General features: G+C 47.5%; 1 protein-coding gene across 1 annotated transcript in view; it reads right to left on the bottom strand.

Moving 5' to 3' along the window:
* Nucleotides 1–18,687, bottom strand: part of LOC147110843 (voltage-dependent calcium channel subunit alpha-2/delta-2-like) — a 2,842,873-nt gene that overhangs the window by 1,625,545 nt on the left and 1,198,641 nt on the right. The window contains exons 7-8 of the mRNA XM_085999971.1: nt 8,385–8,650; nt 7,312–7,369 (exon numbers count right to left, since the gene is read on the bottom strand). Of these exons, the coding sequence (XP_085856097.1) occupies nt 7,312–7,369; nt 8,385–8,650 (324 nt within the window). The remainder of the gene's footprint in view (nt 1–7,311; nt 7,370–8,384; nt 8,651–18,687) is intronic.

Here is an 18,687-nt window from a genome sequence, read left to right on the forward strand (position 1 = left end):
CGGAGGTTGGACTGATGACAGGTAACTAGCTCTGCTCTAGTGAATGGAGGTTGGACTGATGACTGGTAACTAGCTCTGCTCTAGTGAACAGAGGTTGGACTGATGACAGGTAACTAGCTCTGCTCTAGTGAATGAAGGTTGGACTGATGACAGGTAACTAGCTCTGCTCTAGTGAAAGGAGGTTGGACTGATGACTGGTAACTAGCTCTGCTCTAGTGAATGGAGATTGGACTGATGACAGGTAACTAGCTCTGCTCTAGTGAATGGAGGTTGGACTGGTGACTGGTAACTAGCTCTGCTCTAGTGAATGGAGGTTGGACTGATGACAGGTAACTAGCTCTGCTCTAGTGAATGGAGGTTGGACTGATGACTGGTAACTAGCTCTGCTCTATTGATCGGAGGTTGTACTGATGACAGGTAACTAGCTCTGCTCTAGTGAATGGAGGTTGGACTGATGACTGGTAACTTGCTCTGCTCTAGTGAATGGAGGTTGGACTGATGACAGGTAACTAGCTCTGCTCTAGTGAATGGAGGTTGGCCTGATGACTGGTAACTAGCTCTGCTCTTATGAACGGAGGTTGGGCTGATGACTGGTAACTAGCTCTGCTCTGGTGAATGGAGGTTGGGCTGATGACTGGTAACTAGCTCTGCTCTAGTGAATGGAGGTTGGACTGATGACAGGTAACTAGCTCTGCTCTAGTGATTGGAGGTTGGGCTGATGACAGGTAACTAGCTCTGCTCTAGTGAATGGAGGTTGGGCTGATGACTGGTAACTAGCTCTGCTCTAGTGAATGGAGGTAGGACTGATGACTGGTAACTAGTTCTGCTCTAGTGAAAGGAGGTTGGACTGATGACTGGTAACTAGTTCTGCTCTAGTGAATGGAGGTTGGACTGATGACAGGTAACTAGCTCTGCTCTAGTGAATGGAGGTTGGGCTGATGACAGGTAACTAGCTCTGCTCTAGTGAATGGTGGTTGGACTGATGACAGGTAACTAGCTCTGCTCTAGTGAAAGGAGGTTGGACTGATGACTGGTAACTAGTTCTGCTCTAGTGAATTGAGGTTGGACTGATGACAGGTAACTAGCTCTGCTCTAGTGAATGGAGGTTGGGCTGATGACTGGTAACTAGCTCTGCTCTAGTGAATAGAGGTTGGACTGATGACAGGTAACTAGCTCTGCTCTAGTGAATGGAGGTTGGGCTGATGACTGGTAACTAGCTCTGCTCTAGTGAATGGAGGTTGGACTGATGACAGGTAACTAGCTCTGCTCTAGTGAATGGAGGTTCGCCTGATGACTGGTAACTAGCTCTGCTCTAGTGAATGGAGGTTAGACTGATGACTGGAAACTAGCTCTGCTCTAGTGAACAGAGGTTGGACTGATGACAGGTAACTAGCTCTGCTCTAGTGAATGGAGGTTGGACTGATGACAGGTAACTACCTCTGCTCTTGTGAAAGGAGGTTGGACTGATGACTGGTAACTAGCTCTGCTCTAGTGAATGGAGATTGGACTGATGACAGGTAACTAGCTCTGCTCTCGTGAATGGAGGTTGGACTGGTGACTGGTAACTAGCTCTGCTCTAGTGAATGGAGGTTGGACTGATGACAGGTAACTAGCTCTGCTCCAGTGAATGGAGGTTGGACTGATGACTGGTAACTAGCTCTGCTCTATTGAATGGAGGTTGTACTGATGACAGGTAACTAGCTCTGCTCCAGTGAATGGAGGTTGGACTGATGTCTGGTAACTTGCTCTGCTCTAGTGAATGGAGGTTGGACTGATGACAGGTAACTAGCTCTGCTCTAGTGAATGGAGGTTGGCCTGATGACTGGTAACTAGCTCTGCTCTTATGAACGGAGGTTGGGCTGATGACTGGTAACTAGCTCTGCTCTGGTGAATGGAGGTTGGGCTGATGACTGGTAACTAGCTCTGCTCTAGTGAATGGAGGTTGGACTGATGACAGGTAACTAGCTCTGCTCTAGTGAATGGAGGTTGGGCTGATGACAGGTAACTAGCTCTGCTCTAGTGAATGGAGGTTGGGCTGATGACTGGTAACTAGCTCTGCTCTAGTGAATGGAGGTTGGACTGATGACAGGTAACTAGCTCTGCTCTAGTCAATGGAGGTTGGACTGATGACTGGTAACTAGCTCTGCTCTAATGAACGGAGGTTGGACTGATGACAGGTAACTAGCTCTGCTCTAATGAACGGAGGTTGGACTGATGACAGGTAACTAGCTCCGCTCTAGTGAATGGAGTTTGGCCTGATGACAAGTAACTAGCTCTGCTCTAGTGAATGGAGTTTGGCCTGATGACAGGTAACTAGCTCTGCTCTAGTCAATGGAGGTTGGACTGATGACTGGTAACTAGCTCTGCTCTAATGAACGGAGGTTGGACTGATGACAGGTAACTAGCTCTGCTCTAATGAACGGAGGTTGGACTGATGACAGGTAACTAGCTCTGCTCTAATGAACGGAGGTTGGACTAATGACAGGTAACTAGCTCTGCTCTAGTCAATGGAGGTTGGACTGATGTCTGGTAACTAGCTCTGCTCTAATGAACGGAGGTTGGACTGATGACAGGTAACTAGCTCTGCTCTAGTGAATGGAGGTTGGACTGATGACAGGTAACTAGCTCTGCTCTCGTGAATGGAGGTTGGACTGATGACAGGTAACCATCTCTGCTCTAGTGAATGGAGGTTGGACTGATGACAGGTAACTAGCTCTGCTCTAGTGAACGGAGGTTGGGCTGATGACTGGTAACTAGCTCTGCTCTAGTGAATGGAGGTTGGCCTGATGACAGGTAACCAGCTCTGCTCCAATGAACGGAGGTTGGACTGATGACAGGTAACTAGCTCTGCTCTAGTGAATGGAGGTTGGACTGATGACAGGTAACTAGCTCTGCTCTAGTGAATGGAGGTTGGGCTGATGACAGGTAACTAGCTCTGCTCTAATGAACGGAGGTTGGACTGATGACTGGTAACTAGCTCTGCTCTAATGAACGGAGGTTGGACTGATGACAGGTAACTGGCTCTGCTCTCGTGAATGGAGGTTCGCCTGATGACTGGTAACTAGCTCTGCTCTAGTGAATGGAGGTTGGACTGATGTCAGGTAACTAGCTCTGCTCTAGTGAATGGAGGTTGGACTGATGACTGGTAACTAGCTCTGCTCTAGTGAATGGAGCTTGGACTGATGACTGGTAACTCGCTCTGCTCTAGTGAACGGAGGTTGGGCTGATGACAAGTAACTAGCTCTGCTCTAGTGAATGGAGGTTGGGCTGATGACTGGTAACTAGCTCTGCTCTAGTGAATGGAGGTTGGGCTGATGACTGGTAACTAGCTCTGCTCTAGTGAATGGAGCTTGGACTGATGACTGGTAACTCGCTCTGCTCTAGTGAACGGAGGTTGGGCTGATGACAAGTAACTAGCTCTGCTCTAGTGGATGGAGGTTGGACTGATGACTGGTAACTAGCTCTGCTCTGGTGAATGGAGGTTGGACTGATGACAGGTAACTAGCTCTGCTCTCGTGAATGGAGGTTGGACTGATGACAGGTAACTAGCTCTGCTCTAGTGAATGGAGGTTGGACTGATGACAGGTAACTAGCTCTGCTCTAGTGAATGGAGGTTGGACTGATGACTGGTAACTAGCTCTGCTCTAGTGAATGGAGGTTGGACTGATGGCTGGTAACTAGCTCTGCTCTGGTGAATGGAGGTTGGACTGATGACAGGTAACTAGCTCTGCTCTAGTGAACGGAGGTTGGGCTGATGACAGGTAACTAGCTCTGCTCTAGTGAATGGAGGTTGGCCTGATGACTGCTAACTAGCTCTGCTCTAATGAATGGAGGTTGAGCTGATGACTGGTAACTAGCTCTGCTCTAATGATCGGAGGTTGGGCTGATGACTGGTAACTAGCTCTGCTCTAGTGAACGGAGGTTGGGCTGATGTCAGGTAACTAGCTCTGCTCTAATGAACGGAGGTTGGGCTGATGACTGGTAACTAGCTCTGCTCTAGTGAATGAAGGTTGGACTGATGACCGGTAACTAGCTCTGCTCTAGTGAATGGAGGTTGGACTGATGACAGGTAACTAGCTCTGCTCTAGTGAATGGAGGTTGGACTGATGACTGGTAACTAGCTCTGCTCTAGTGAATGGAGCTTGGACTGATGACTGGTAACTCGCTCTGCTCTAGTGAACGGAGGTTGGGCTGATGACAAGTAACTAGCTCTGCTCTAGTGAATGGAGGTTGGGCTGATGACTGGTAACCAACTCTGCTCTAGTGAATGGAGGTTGGGCTGATGACTGGTAACTAGCTCTGCTCTAGTGAATGGAGCTTGGACTGATGACTGGTAACTCGCTCTGCTCTAGTGAACGGAGGTTGGGCTGATGACAAGTAACTTGCTCTGCTCTAGTGAATGGAGGTTGGACTGATGACTGGTAACTAGCTCTGCTCTAGTGAATGGAGGTTGGACTGATGACAGGTAACTAGATCTGCTCTAGTGAATGGAGGTTGGACTGATGACAGGTAACTAGCTCTGCTCTAGTGAATGGAGGTTGGACTGATGACAGGTAACTAGTTCTGCTCTAGTGAATGGAGGTTGGACTGATGACTGGTAACTAGCTCTGCTCTAGTGAATGGAGGTTGGACTGATGGCTGGTAACTAGCTCTGCTCTGGTGAATGGAGGTTGGACTGATGACAGGTAACTAGCTCTGCTCTAGTGAACGGAGGTTGGGCTGATGACAGGTAACTAGCTCTGCTCTAGTGAATGGAGGTTGGCCTGATGACTGGTAACTAGCTCTGCTCTAATGAATGGAGGTTGAGCTGATGACTGGTAACTAGCTCTGCTCTAATGATCGGAGGTTGGGCTGATGACTGGTAACTAGCTCTGCTCTAGTGAACGGAGGTTGGGCTGATGTCAGGTAACTAGCTCTGCTCTAATGAACGGAGGTTGGGCTGATGACTGGTAACTAGCTCTGCTCTAGTGAATGAAGGTGGACTGATGACAGGTAACTAGCTCTGCTCTAGTGAATGGAGGTTGGACTGATGACAGGTAACTAGCTCTGCTCTAGTGAATGGAGGTTGGACTGATGACAGGTAACTAGCTCTGCTCTAGTGAATGGAGGTTGGACTGATGACTGGTAACTAGCTCTGCTCTAGTGAATGAAGGTTGGACTGATGACTGGTAACTAGCTCTGCTCTAGTGAACGGAGGTTGGACTGATGACAGGTAACTAGCTCTGCTCTAGTGAATGGAGGTTGGACTGATGACTGGTAACTAGCTCTGCTCTAGTGAACGGAGGTTGGACTGATGACAGGTAACTAGCTCTGCTCTAGTGAATGGAGGTTGGACTGATGACAGGTAACTAGCTCTGCTCTCGTGAATGGAGGTTGGACTGATGACAGGTAACTAGCTCTGCTCTAGTGAATGGAGGTTGGGCTGATGACTGGTAACTAGCTCTGCTCTAGTGAATGGAGGTTAGGCTGATAACTGGTAACTAGCTCTGCTCTAGTGAATGGAGGTTGGACTGATGACTGGTAACTAGCTCTGCTCTAATGAATGGAGGTTGAGCTGATGACTGGTAACTAGCTCTGCTCTAGTGAATGGAGGTTGGGCTGATGACTGGTAACTAGCTCTGCTCTAGTGAATGGAGGTTGGACTGATGACTGGTAACTAGCTCTGCTCTAATGAATGGAGGTTGAGCTGATGACTGGTAACTAGCTCTGCTCTAATGATCGGAGGTTGGGCTGATGACTGGTAACTAGCTCTGCTCTAGTGAATGAAGGTTGGACTGATGACTGGTAACTAGCTCTGCTCTAGTGAACGGAGGTTGGGCTGATGTCAGGTAACTAGCTCTGCTCTAATGAACGGAGGTTGGGCTGATGACTGGTAACTAGCTCTGCTCTAGTGAATGAAGGTTGGACTGATGACTGGTAACTAGCTCTGCTCTAGTGAACGGAGGTTGGACTGATGACTGGTAACTAGCTCTGCTCTAGTGAATGGAGGTTGGACTGATGTCTGGTAACTAGCTCTGCTCTAGTGAATGAAGGATGGGCTGATGTCAGGTAACTAGCTCTGCTCTAATGAACGGAGGTTGGGCTGATGACAGGTAACTAGCTCTGCTCTAGTGAATGGAGGTTGGGCTGATGACAGGTAACTAACTCTGCTCTAATGAACGGAGGTTGGACTGATGACAGGTAACTAGCTCTGCTCTAGTGAATGGAGGTTGGACTGATGACAGGTAACTAGCTCTGCTCTAGTGAATGGAGGTTGGACTGATGACAGGTAACTAGCTCTGCTCTAGTGAATGGAGGTTGGACTGATGACTGGTAACTCGCTCTGCTCTAGTGAATGGAGGTTGGACTGATGACTGGTAACTAGCTCTGCTCTCGTGAATGGAGGTTGGACTGATGACTGGTAACTAGCTCTGCTCTTCTGAACGGAGGTTGGACTGATGACTGGTAACTAGCTCTGCTCTAGTGAATGGAGGTTGGACTGATGACAGGTAACTAGCTCTGCTCTAGTGAATGGAGGTTGGACTGATGACAGGTAACTAGCTCTGCTCTAGTGAATGGAGGTTGGACTGATGACAGGTAACTAGCTCTGCTCTAGTGAATGGAGGTTAGACTGATGACTGGTAACTAGCTCTGCTCTCGTGAACGGAGGTAGGACTGATGACTGGTAACTAGCTCTGCTCTAGTGAATGGAGGTTGGACTGATGACAGGTAACTAGCTCTGCTCTAGTGAATGGAGGTTGGACTGATGACTGGTAACTAGCTCTGCTCTAGTGAATGGAGGTTGGACTGATGACAGGTAACTAGCTCTGCTCTAGTGAACGGAGGTTGGACTGATGACTGGTAACTAGCTCTGCTCTAGTGAATGGAGGTTGGACTGATGACAGGTAACTAGCTCTGCTCTAGTGAATGCAGGTTGGACTGATGACAGGTAACTAGCTCTGCTCTAGTGAATGGAGGTTGGACTGATGACTGGTAACTAGCTCTGCTCTAATGAACGGAGGTTGGACTGATGACAGGTAACTAGCTCTGGTCTAGTGAATGGAGGTTGGACTGATGACAGGTAACTAGCTCTGCTCCAATGAATGGAGGTTGGACTGATGACAGGTAACTAGCTCTGCTCTAATGAGCAAAGATATTTCAAAAAATCTTTACAAGAAATACAATAATTATTGTAAAGGTGAATAAAAAGCAGATTATTGATATATTGGAAATTAAATCTGCATTACATAGTTCACCATCATTCTCGTGAAATCTTCAGCATTAGTTGAGTATAATTTTCTATTGCTCCATTCCTGTTACCCCCTCACTCACCAGGGTCTCCGTCGCACATCATACAGATCAATTTTATTGGGAAGGCCCCATGGTGTTGCTGTAAAGAACAGAAAAAGGTTACAAAGACTTAGCAAAGTAAGTATTTCTGTGACACAGAAGGCTGAGTCAGCAAGCTCTAACTGTGAACGGAGACATTACTTTCATTCCACACCATTTACCTTTGTGTAGCTGTGAGCTTCTACAGAACAAGATCTGCATTCTTTTCATGAATTTTCAAGGTAGGCATGTTAGCGCTGGGAAGCAGCTCAGACACATTTAGGACCTTTGGTGTTAGCATCTAGCACTGTCAGGTCAGGCATTACCTGGGTTAGATATAAGGATAAATTGTGCGAGGCTCCACCCCCAGTGCAGACCCTCCCTCGATGAGAGGTGGCCGCAGAGGTCAGCCTCCCCAATCCAAGGGGCTCGCCTTTCATTTTCAAAACTGAAAAAAAAAATTGTGTCATGGGGTTTGAATATACAACCTCCAAAATCAAAGGAGAGAGTCCTACCATGGGAGCCAAAGTGATATGTTGTGGCGGAGCCACCAAATGACTCAGAGCGGTTGTACATAATTCCTTTAACAGCAATGTAGTTACTGTCTGTGCCTGTACCTTTAATTACACTGTTTGACTGTACAATGTCTAGTTACCTTTACAGCACGGTTTCAACGTGATGACGTCATGCCGTTAGTCACGTGATGCCCCAATGGCGGGAAGAACGTGATGACGTCATAACGTCAGTCTTCTGACCAGAGGATCAGTCCTCGTGGAGCCCTCAAGGAGGGTAGACCTGTAATTGATGTGTTCTAGCAGTTTCCAGTTTAAACTCGTTTGGTTTCATTAAAGTTCATTATTTTAATTGCCTGAGTCGAACTCAGTCTTTTTGATAGGAACCTCCGTTACTACAGTGTACTGAATGCTGTTTATTCAGCAGGCTGAGGATTTCTCACTATGTAACTGTAGAGTCCTAGCTTACACAGCAGGGTAAGGGTTACTTACCGTGTAATCGTAAAGAGCTCCTGTACGGACTTTACATTGGTTTGGTTCTATTGTCTCATATTACTGACATACCTGGATAGTATCTGGTGACACCTGTGGCGCTTCCAAAGACCTGCCAGAGCAGTGAGGAGTCCTCTTCTCGGTTACGCTTGAATACGTCCTCCAGTGCTGCTGTCCAGTTCAGCTCATTAAGGATAACAGTTGCTGAAATCAAAAAAGACATTGGAAGTGCTGAAACAGCTGAAAGAAAATGAGAAACAATGACGTGTGGATCGAGTAAAGCTCTTACTCTCTCAATTAACCGTCGAAAGAATGAATGGCATCCTTTCCAAAAACAGCTTTTTTAATTCTATACAACAATCATAACTATCAAACACAAGTATCGTGCAGAATAAAAGTCTATTATATGGAACATAAATGTAATTGCAGCATAGAGGGAAAGCTCTGAATATTGTTTAGGATCAGACTGCATAGCTCCCAGACTACTATTATTACAGAACATGGTGCCCAGATGGCTTTGTGTTATGGCACATGGTGCCCACACTGCTGTAGCTTAACACTGGGGCACATGGTGCCCACACTGTGTAATTCAGTATTGGGGCATATGATGCCTGCATTGCTTAAAGATAGGGCATAGCGGGTAAATTTTCTGGTCCTGGCATTGAAGCGGTGGAATCTCAGAGTGCTGAAAGCGCAAAACCCTGATCTTGTGGGATTTTCCAAGATCAAGCCCATTGATTATCAATAGCAAGTTCCTGGGCCGGATTGAGCTAGGCACTGGGAGCTTGGTCATACAGCGCAGCTGCTCTTTGAAAGGGATCCACATCAACAATGCACAATAGAATTCAGTCCTGGAGGAAGGAGCAAGTCTGCTCCAGCTTCTAATGCTTATTCAGACATCCTTTGGTGAAGGGCACTGTCCTGTGTTAAGAGTAGTCAGATGTTTGGCAGGAGATGGCAAACAGAGTCAATGCAGTGTCCACCATACAGTGGACCTGGAATTAGATGGGCAAAGTATTCAGCCTATTAAGGGTTCTCACTCACAAGGTTAGACCCTGGCTGAGGCTGCATGCTAAGCACTTGGATAGGAACTCCTCTCAAATGTCACAGGCAGGCCCAAACTTGGGCAGGCCACACTTCATTACTGTCACTCACAACTGCAACAATTGCCGCATGGTCATTTGTGACCCCACAAAACAAGTTTGGCACACAGCAACCTGTATGATGCAGGGACTACTTGGCTCTCGATAGTCTCGGTGCTTCTTCCAGCGTCAGTACTCTGCTGGCAGGGTAAGGTTGCTCATAACAAGAGCAGGGAGAAACAAACTGGTGGAGGGAGAGAGAGAAACACAAACTGAGGGAAGGAGGGAGGGAGAAAGACAAACTGGGGGAGGGAAGGAGAGAAAGACACAAACTAGAGGGACCGAGAGTTCCTGTCAGCCAGTGATGTGCGCTGTTGTATAATGGCCCAAAATTTGCGGTTCACAAGCACCCCTGGGATCACGTGGGCCGGCCCAACCAATAAAAGAAGGGAATCTCTGTCATAAATCTCATCATCGAGAAACTACCTATGAAATAACACTGGACGGCCAGCTGGTGGCGACGTCCAAGGAGTATAAATACTCAGGCGTTGGCCCCAGCTTGCCAGGAACATTTTGTAAAGACAAGGAGCTAGTGGATACAACTAGACTTCCATGTTCTGAAACAAGTTGATTAAAGCCTTGCTTTATGCTCAAACCAGGTGTGTAGTGAGTTTTATTACATCACTATCTCCATTCATGCTCATGGGAGTTCCGTACGTACGGAATCCCCATAAGTATTAATAGGGATCACTTAAAAAAATACATGAACACATGAAATGCATTTTTTTAAATTACATATTTAAAATTAATTAAAATGCCATTTAATTAAATATTTTAAACAAAAATTTAATTTTTGGAAAAAAAATTGATATGTTTTAACAGGGTTAAAAATAAACTTACCTTAGTGGACAGGGATTTTAATATATAAATGAGTGATAAAATTTTATTTTTCTATCTTTTAAAACTCTTATGCTGGTAAAAGCAGGCCGTACGAATTCAGCGGGCAGAAGTTGGGCAAATAGCGCAACTCTCCACCCGCAGAGGCCCATCTCCCGGGGATGCGGAGGATCTGTCAAGAAGACTTTTGACAGATCGCAAGTTCCGGGTTTTAGTGCATGCGCTACGGGCGCATACACACTTCATAGGCACCCGCAGGGCTCGCAAAATACGGCCCTCTTTCAGGAGGCAGGCAGCTTTGGTGTTCCTCCCTGTGAACCGAGCCTCACCTCCCTGAAGCTGGGCTTCAGCGGCGGGTGTGGGAGTCAGTGAATTGAATTAGGTTTGGCTTTGGTTTTATTTATTATTTTTTAATTTGCTGTTATAAGTCATAAAATTATAGGAAGACTTTAGTCAGAAGTTACTTATGTCAATTATGTTTTTGTTTAATCAGTGGAACTTACTTGGTGTTTCTCATTGCGGTCAATACTGTAGAAACATCACAAAAGTATTATTTATTTAACTATTACGTATCCTTAAATCTTTCTCTTCTTTTGTATTCTTTAATTTATAATTTATCTTATTCATCTCACTACAAAATAAAGTCAAATATTTTATTCAGGGCTTGGTTTATTGTGACTCTCAGCTAAGGTGACATTTGTAAACAGTGGGTAAATGTCACGTGCTCAAATCTCCAGGAATACGTCAAAATACAGTTGGCAACCCTAACCTGTATCCACCAGTACTGTACCCCAGAGTTATACACTGACAGACCTGTACCCACCAGTATTGTACCCCAGAGTTATACACTGACAGACCTGTACCCACCAGTATTGTACCCCAGAGTTATACAGTGACAGACCTATACCCACCAGTACTGTACCCCAGAGTTATACACTGACAGACCTGTACCCATCAGTACTGTACCCCAGTGTTATACAGTGACAGACCTATACCCACCAGTACTGTACCCCAGAGTTATACACTGACAGACCTGTACCCACCAGTATTGTACCCCAGAGTTATACACTGACAGACCTGTACCCACCAGTACTGTACCCCAGTGTTATACACTGACAGACCTGTACCCACCAGTACTGTACCCCAGTGTTATACACTGACAGACCTGTACCCACCAGTACTGTACCCCAGTGTTATACACTGACAGACCTGTACCCACCAGTACTGTACCCCAGTGTTATACACTGACAGACCTGTACCCACCAGTACTGTACCCAGTGTTATACACTGACAGACCTGTATCCACCAGTACTGTACCCCAGTGTTATACACTGACAGACCTGTATCCACCAGTATTGTACCCCAGTGTTATACAGTGACAGACCTGTACCCACCAGTACTGTACCCCAGTGTTATACACTGACAGACCTGTACCCACCAGTACTGTACCCCAGTGTTATACAGTGACAGACCTGTACCCACCAGTACTGTACCCCAGTGTTATACACTGACAGACCTGTACCCACCAGTACTGTACCCCAGTGTTATACACTGACAGACCTGTACCCACCAGTACTGTACCCCAGTGTTATACACTGACAGACCTGTATCCACCAGTACTGTACCCCAGTGTTATACACTGACAGACCTGTACCCACCAGTACTGTACCCCAGTGTTATACAGTGACAGACCTGTACCCACCAGTACTGTACCCCAGTGTTATACACTGACAGACCTGTACCCACCAGTACTGTACCCCAGTGTTATACACTGACAGACCTGTACCCACCAGTACTGTACCCCAGTGTTATACACTGACAGACCTGTACCCACCAGTACTGTACCCCAGTGTTATACACTGACAGACCTGTATCCACCAGTACTGTACCCCAGTGTTATACACTGACAGACCTGTACCCACCAGTACTGTACCCCAGTGTTATACAGTGACAGACCTGTACCCACCAGTACTGTACCCCAGAGTTATACACTGACAGACCTGTACCCACCAGTACTGTACCCCAGTGTTATACACTGACAGACCTGTACCCACCAGTACTGTACCCCAGTGTTATACAGTGACAGACCTGTACCCACCAGTACTGTACCCCAGAGTTATACACTGACAGACCTGTACCCACCAGTATTGTACCCCAGTGTTATACACTGACAGACCTGTACCCACCAGTACTGTACCCCAGAGTTATACACTGACAGACCTGTACCCACCAGTACTGTACCCCAGTGTTATACACTGACAGACCTGTACCCACCAGTACTGTACCCCAGTGTTATACACTGACAGACCTGTACCCACCAGTACTGTACCCCAGTGTTATACACTGACAGACCTGTACCCACCAGTACTGTACCCCAGTGTTATACACTGACAGACCTGTACCCACCAGTATTGTACCCCAGAGTTATACACTGACAGACCTGTGCCCACCAGTACTGTACCCCAGAGTTATACACTGACAGACCTGTACCCACCAGTACTGTACCCCAGTGTTATACACTGACAGACCTGTATCCACCAGTACTGTACCCCAGTGTTATACACTGACAGACCTGTATCCACCAGTACTGTACCCCAGAGTTATACACTGACAGACCTGTACCCACCAGTATTGTACCCCAGTGTTATACACTGACAGACCTGTACCCACCAGTACTGTACCCCAGTGTTATACACTGACAGACCTGTATCCACCAGTACTGTACCCCAGTGTTATACACTGACAGACCTGTATCCACCAGTACTGTACCCCAGAGTTATACACTGACAGACCTGTACCCACCAGTATTGTACCCCAGTGTTATACACTGACAGACCTGTACCCACCAGTACTGTACCCCAGTGTTATACACTGACAGACCTGTATCCACCAGTACTGTACCCCAGAGTTATACACTGACAGACCTGTACCCACCAGTACTGTACCCCAGTGTTATACACTGACAGACCTGTACCCACCAGTATTGTACCCCAGAGTTATACACTGACAGACCTGTACCCACCAGTACTGTACCCCAGTGTTATACACTGACAGACCTGTACCCACCAGTATTGTACCCCAGTGTTATACACTGACAGACCTGTATCCACCAGTACTGTACCCCAGTGTTATACACTGACAGACCTGTATCCACCAGTATTGTACCCCAGTGTTATACACTGACAGACCTGTATCCACCAGTACTGTACCCCAGTGTTATACACTGACAGACCTGTACCCACCAGTACTGTACCCCAGTGTTATACACTGACAGACCTGTACCCACCAGTACTGTACCCCAGTGTTATACACTGACAGACCTGTACCCACCAGTACTGTACCCCAGTGTTATACACTGACAGACCTGTACCCACCAGTACTGTACCCCAGTGTTATACACTGACAGACCTGTACCCACCAGTACTGTACCCCAGTGTTATACACTGACAGACCTGTACCCACCAGTACTGTACCCCAGTGTTATACACTGACAGACCTGTACCCACCAGTACTGTACCCCAGAGTTATACACTGACAGACCTGTACCCACCAGTACTGTACCCCAGTGTTATACACTGACAGACCTGCACCCACCAGTACTGTACCCCAGTGTTATACACTGACAGACCTGTACCCACCAGTACTGTACCCCAGAGTTATACACTGACAGACCTGTACCCACCAGTACTGTACCATAGTGGTGTATAGTGACAGACCTGTACCCCCACCAGTACTGTACCCCAGTGGTATACAGTGACAGACCTGTACCCACCAGTACTGTACCCCAAAGTTATACACTGACAGACCTATACCCACCAGTACTGTACCCCAGTGTTATACACTGACAGACCTGTATCCACCAGTACTGTACCCCAGAGTTATACACTGACAGACCTGTACCCACCAGTACTGTATCCCAGTGTTATACACTGACAGACCTGTACCCACCAGTACTGTACCCCAGTGTTATACACTGACAGACCTGTACCCACCAGTACTGTACCCCAGTGTTATACACTGACAGACCTGTACCCACCAGTACTGTACCCCAGAGTTATACACTGACAGACCTGTACCCACCAGTACTGTACCCCAGTGTTATACACTGACAGACCTGTACCCACCAGTATTGTACCCCAGAGTTATACACTGACAGACCTGTACCCACCAGTACTGTACCCCAGTGTTATACACTGACAGACCTGTACCCACCAGTACTGTACCCCAGTGTTATACACTGACAGACCTGTACCCACCTATACTGTACCCCAGTGTTATACACTGACAGACCTGTACCCATCAGTACTGTACCCCAGTGTTATACACTGACAGACCTGCACCCACCAGTACTGTACCCCAGAGTTATACACTGACAGACCTGTACCCATCAGTACTGTACCCCAGTGTTATACACTGACAGACCTGTACCCACCAGTACTGTACCCCAGTGTTATACACTGACAGACCTGTACCCACCAGTACTGTACCCCAGTGTTATACACTGACAGACCTGTACCCACCAGTACTGTACCCCAGAGTTATACACTGACAGACCTATACCCACCAGTACTGTACCCCAGAGTTATACACTGACAGACCTGTACCCACCAGTATTGTACCCCAGAGTTATACACTGACAGACCTGTACCCACCAGTACTGTACCCCAGTGTTATACACTGACAGACCTGTATCCACCAGTACTGTACCCCAGTGTTATACACTGACAGACCTGTATCCACCAGTACTGTACCCCAGTGTTATACACTGACAGACCTGTATCCACCAGTACTGTACCCCAGTGTTATACACTGACAGACCTGTACCCACCAGTATTGTACCCCAGTGTTATACACTGACAGACCTGTACCCACCAGTACTGTACCCCAGTGTTATACACTGACAGACCTGTATCCACCAGTACTGTACCCCAGTGTTATACACTGACAGACCTGTACCCACCAGTACTGTACCCCAGTGTTATACACTGACAGACCTGTACCCACCAGTACTGTACCCCAGTGTTATACACTGACAGACCTGTACCCACCAGTACTGTACCCCAGTGTTATACACTGACAGACCTGTACCCACCAGTACTGTACCCCAGTGTTATACACTGACAGACCTGTACCCACCAGTACTGTACCCCAGTGTTATACACTGACAGACCTGTACCCACCAGTATTGTACCCCAGTGTTATACACTGACAGACCTGTACCCACCAGTACTGTACCCCAGTGTTATACACTGACAGACCTGTATCCACCAGTACTGTACCCCAGTGTTATACACTGACAGACCTGTACCCACCAGTATTGTACCCCAGTGTTATACACTGACAGACCTGTACCCACCAGTACTGTACCCCAGTGTTATACACTGACAGACCTGTATCCACCAGTACTGTACCCCAGTGTTATACACTGACAGACCTGTACCCACCAGTACTGTACCCCAGTGTTATACACTGACAGACCTGTACCCACCAGTATTGTACCCCAGTGTTATACACTGACAGACCTGTACCCACCAGTATTGTACCCCAGTGTTATACACTGACAGACCTGTACCCACCTATACTGTACCCCAGTGTTATACACTGACAGACCTGTACCCACCAGTACTGTACCCCAGTGTTATACACTGACAGACCTGTACCCACCAGTATTGTACCCCAGTGTTATACACTGACAGACCTGTACCCACCAGTATTGTACCCCAGTGTTATACACTGACAGACCTGTACCCACCAGTACTGTACCCCAGTGTTATACACTGACAGACCTGTACCCACCAGTACTGTACCCCAGAGTTATACACTGACAGACCTGTACCCACCAGTACTGTACCCCAGTGTTATACACTGACAGACCTGTACCCACCAGTACTGTACCCCAGAGTTATACAGTGACAGACCTGTACCCACCAGTATTGTACCCCAGTGTTATACACTGACAGACCTGTACCCACCAGTACTGTACCCCAGAGTTATACACTGACAGACCTGTACCCACCAGTACTGTACCCCAGTGTTATACACTGACAGACCTGTACCCACCAGTACTGTACCCCAGAGTTATACACTGACAGACCTGTACCCACCAGTATTGTACCCCAGAGTTATACAGTGACAGACCTGTACCCACCAGTATTGTACCCGTGTTATACACTGACAGACCTGTATCCACCAGTACTGTACCCCAGTGTTATACACTGACAGACCTGTACCCACCAGTATTGTACCCCAGTGTTATACACTGACAGACCTGTACCCACCAGTATTGTACCCCAGTGTTACACACTGACAGACCTGTACCCACCAGTATTGTACCCCAGAGTTATACACTGACAGACCTGTACCCACCAGTACTGTACCCCAGTGTTATACACTGACAGACCTGTACCCACCAGTATTGTACCCCAGAGTTATACACTGACAGACCTGTACCCACCAGTACTGTACCCCAGTGTTATACACTGACAGACCTGTACCCACCAGTACTGTACCCCAGTGTTATACACTGACAGACCTGTACCCACCAGTATTGTACCCCAGTGTTATACACTGACAGACCTGTACCCACCAGTATTGTACCCCAGAGTTATACACTGACAGACCTGTACCCACCAGTATTGTACCCCAGTGTTATACACTGACAGACCTGTACCCACCAGTACTGTACCCCAGTGTTATACAGTGACAGACCTGTACCCACCTATACTGTACCCCAGTGTTATACACTGACAGACCTGTACCCACCAGTATTGTACCCCAGTGTTATACACTGACAGACCTGTACCCACCAGTATTGTACCCCAGTGTTATACACTGACAGACCTGTACCCACCAGTATTGTACCCCAGTGTTATACACTGACAGACCTGTACCCACCAGTATTGTACCCCAGAGTTATACACTGACAGACCTGTACCCACCAGTACTGTACCCCAGTGTTACACACTGACAGACCTGTACCCACCAGTACTGTACCCCAGTGTTATACACTGACAGACCTGTACCCACCAGTACTGTACCCCAGAGTTATACACTGACAGACCTGTACCCACCAGTACTGTACCCCAGAGTTATACACTGACAGACCTGTACCCACCAGTACTGTACCCCAGTGTTATACACTGACAGACCTGTACCCACCAGTATTGTACCCCAGTGTTATACACTGACAGACCTGTACCCACCAGTATTGTACCCCAGTGTTATACACTGACAGACCTGTACCCACCAGTACTGTACCCCAGTGTTATACACTGACAGACCTGTACCCACCAGTACTGTACCCCAGTGTTATACACTGACAGACCTGTACCCACCAGTATTGTACCCCAGAGTTATACACTGACAGACCTGTACCCACCAGTACTGTACCCCAGAGTTATACACTGACAGACCTGTACCCACCAGTATTGTACCCCAGAGTTATACACTGACAGACCTGTACCCACCAGTATTGTACCCCAGAGTTATACACTGACAGACCTGTACCCACCAGTATTGTACCCCAGAGTTATACACTGACAGACCTGTACCCACCAGTATTGTACCCCAGAGTTATACACTGACAGACCTGTACCCACCAGTATTGTACCCCAGAGTTATACACTGGCAGACCTGTACCCACCAGTACTGTACCCCAGTGTTATACACTGACAGACCTGTACCCACCAGTATTGTACCCCAGTGTTATACACTGACAGACCTGTACCCACCAGTACTGTACCCCAGTGTTATACACTGACAGACCTGTATCCACCAGTATTGTACCCCAGTGTTATACACTGACAGACCTGTACCCACCAGTATTGTACCCCAGAGTTATACACTGACAGACCTGTACCCACCAGTACTGTACCCCAGTGTTATACACTGACAGACCTGTACCCACCAGTATTGTACCCCAGAGTTATACACTGACAGACCTGTACCCACCAGTATTGTACCCCAGTGTTATACACTGACAGACCTGTACCCACCAGTACTGTACCCCAGTGTTATACACTGACAGACCTGTACCCACCAGTACTGTACCCCAGTGTTATACACTGACAGACCTGTACCCACCAGTACTGTACCCCAGTGTTATACACTGACAGACCTGTACCCACCAGTACTGTACCCCAGAGTTATACACTGACAGCCCTGTACCCACCAGTACTGTACCCCAGTGTTATACACTGACAGACCTGTACCCACCAGTACTGTACCCCAGTGTTATACACTGACAGCCCTGTACCCACCAGTACTGTACCCCAGTGTTATACACTGACAGACCTGTACCCACCAGTATTGTACCCCAGAGTTATACACTGACAGACCTGTACCCACCAGTATTGTACCCCAGTGTTATACACTGACAGACCTGTACCCACCAGTAT

The sequence above is a fragment of the Somniosus microcephalus genome, chromosome 11 (assembly GCF_052327205.1).
Source record: "Somniosus microcephalus isolate GS21.2 chromosome 11, FLI_Smic_1.0, whole genome shotgun sequence".
Classification (NCBI taxonomy): Eukaryota; Metazoa; Chordata; class Chondrichthyes; order Squaliformes; family Somniosidae; genus Somniosus; species Somniosus microcephalus.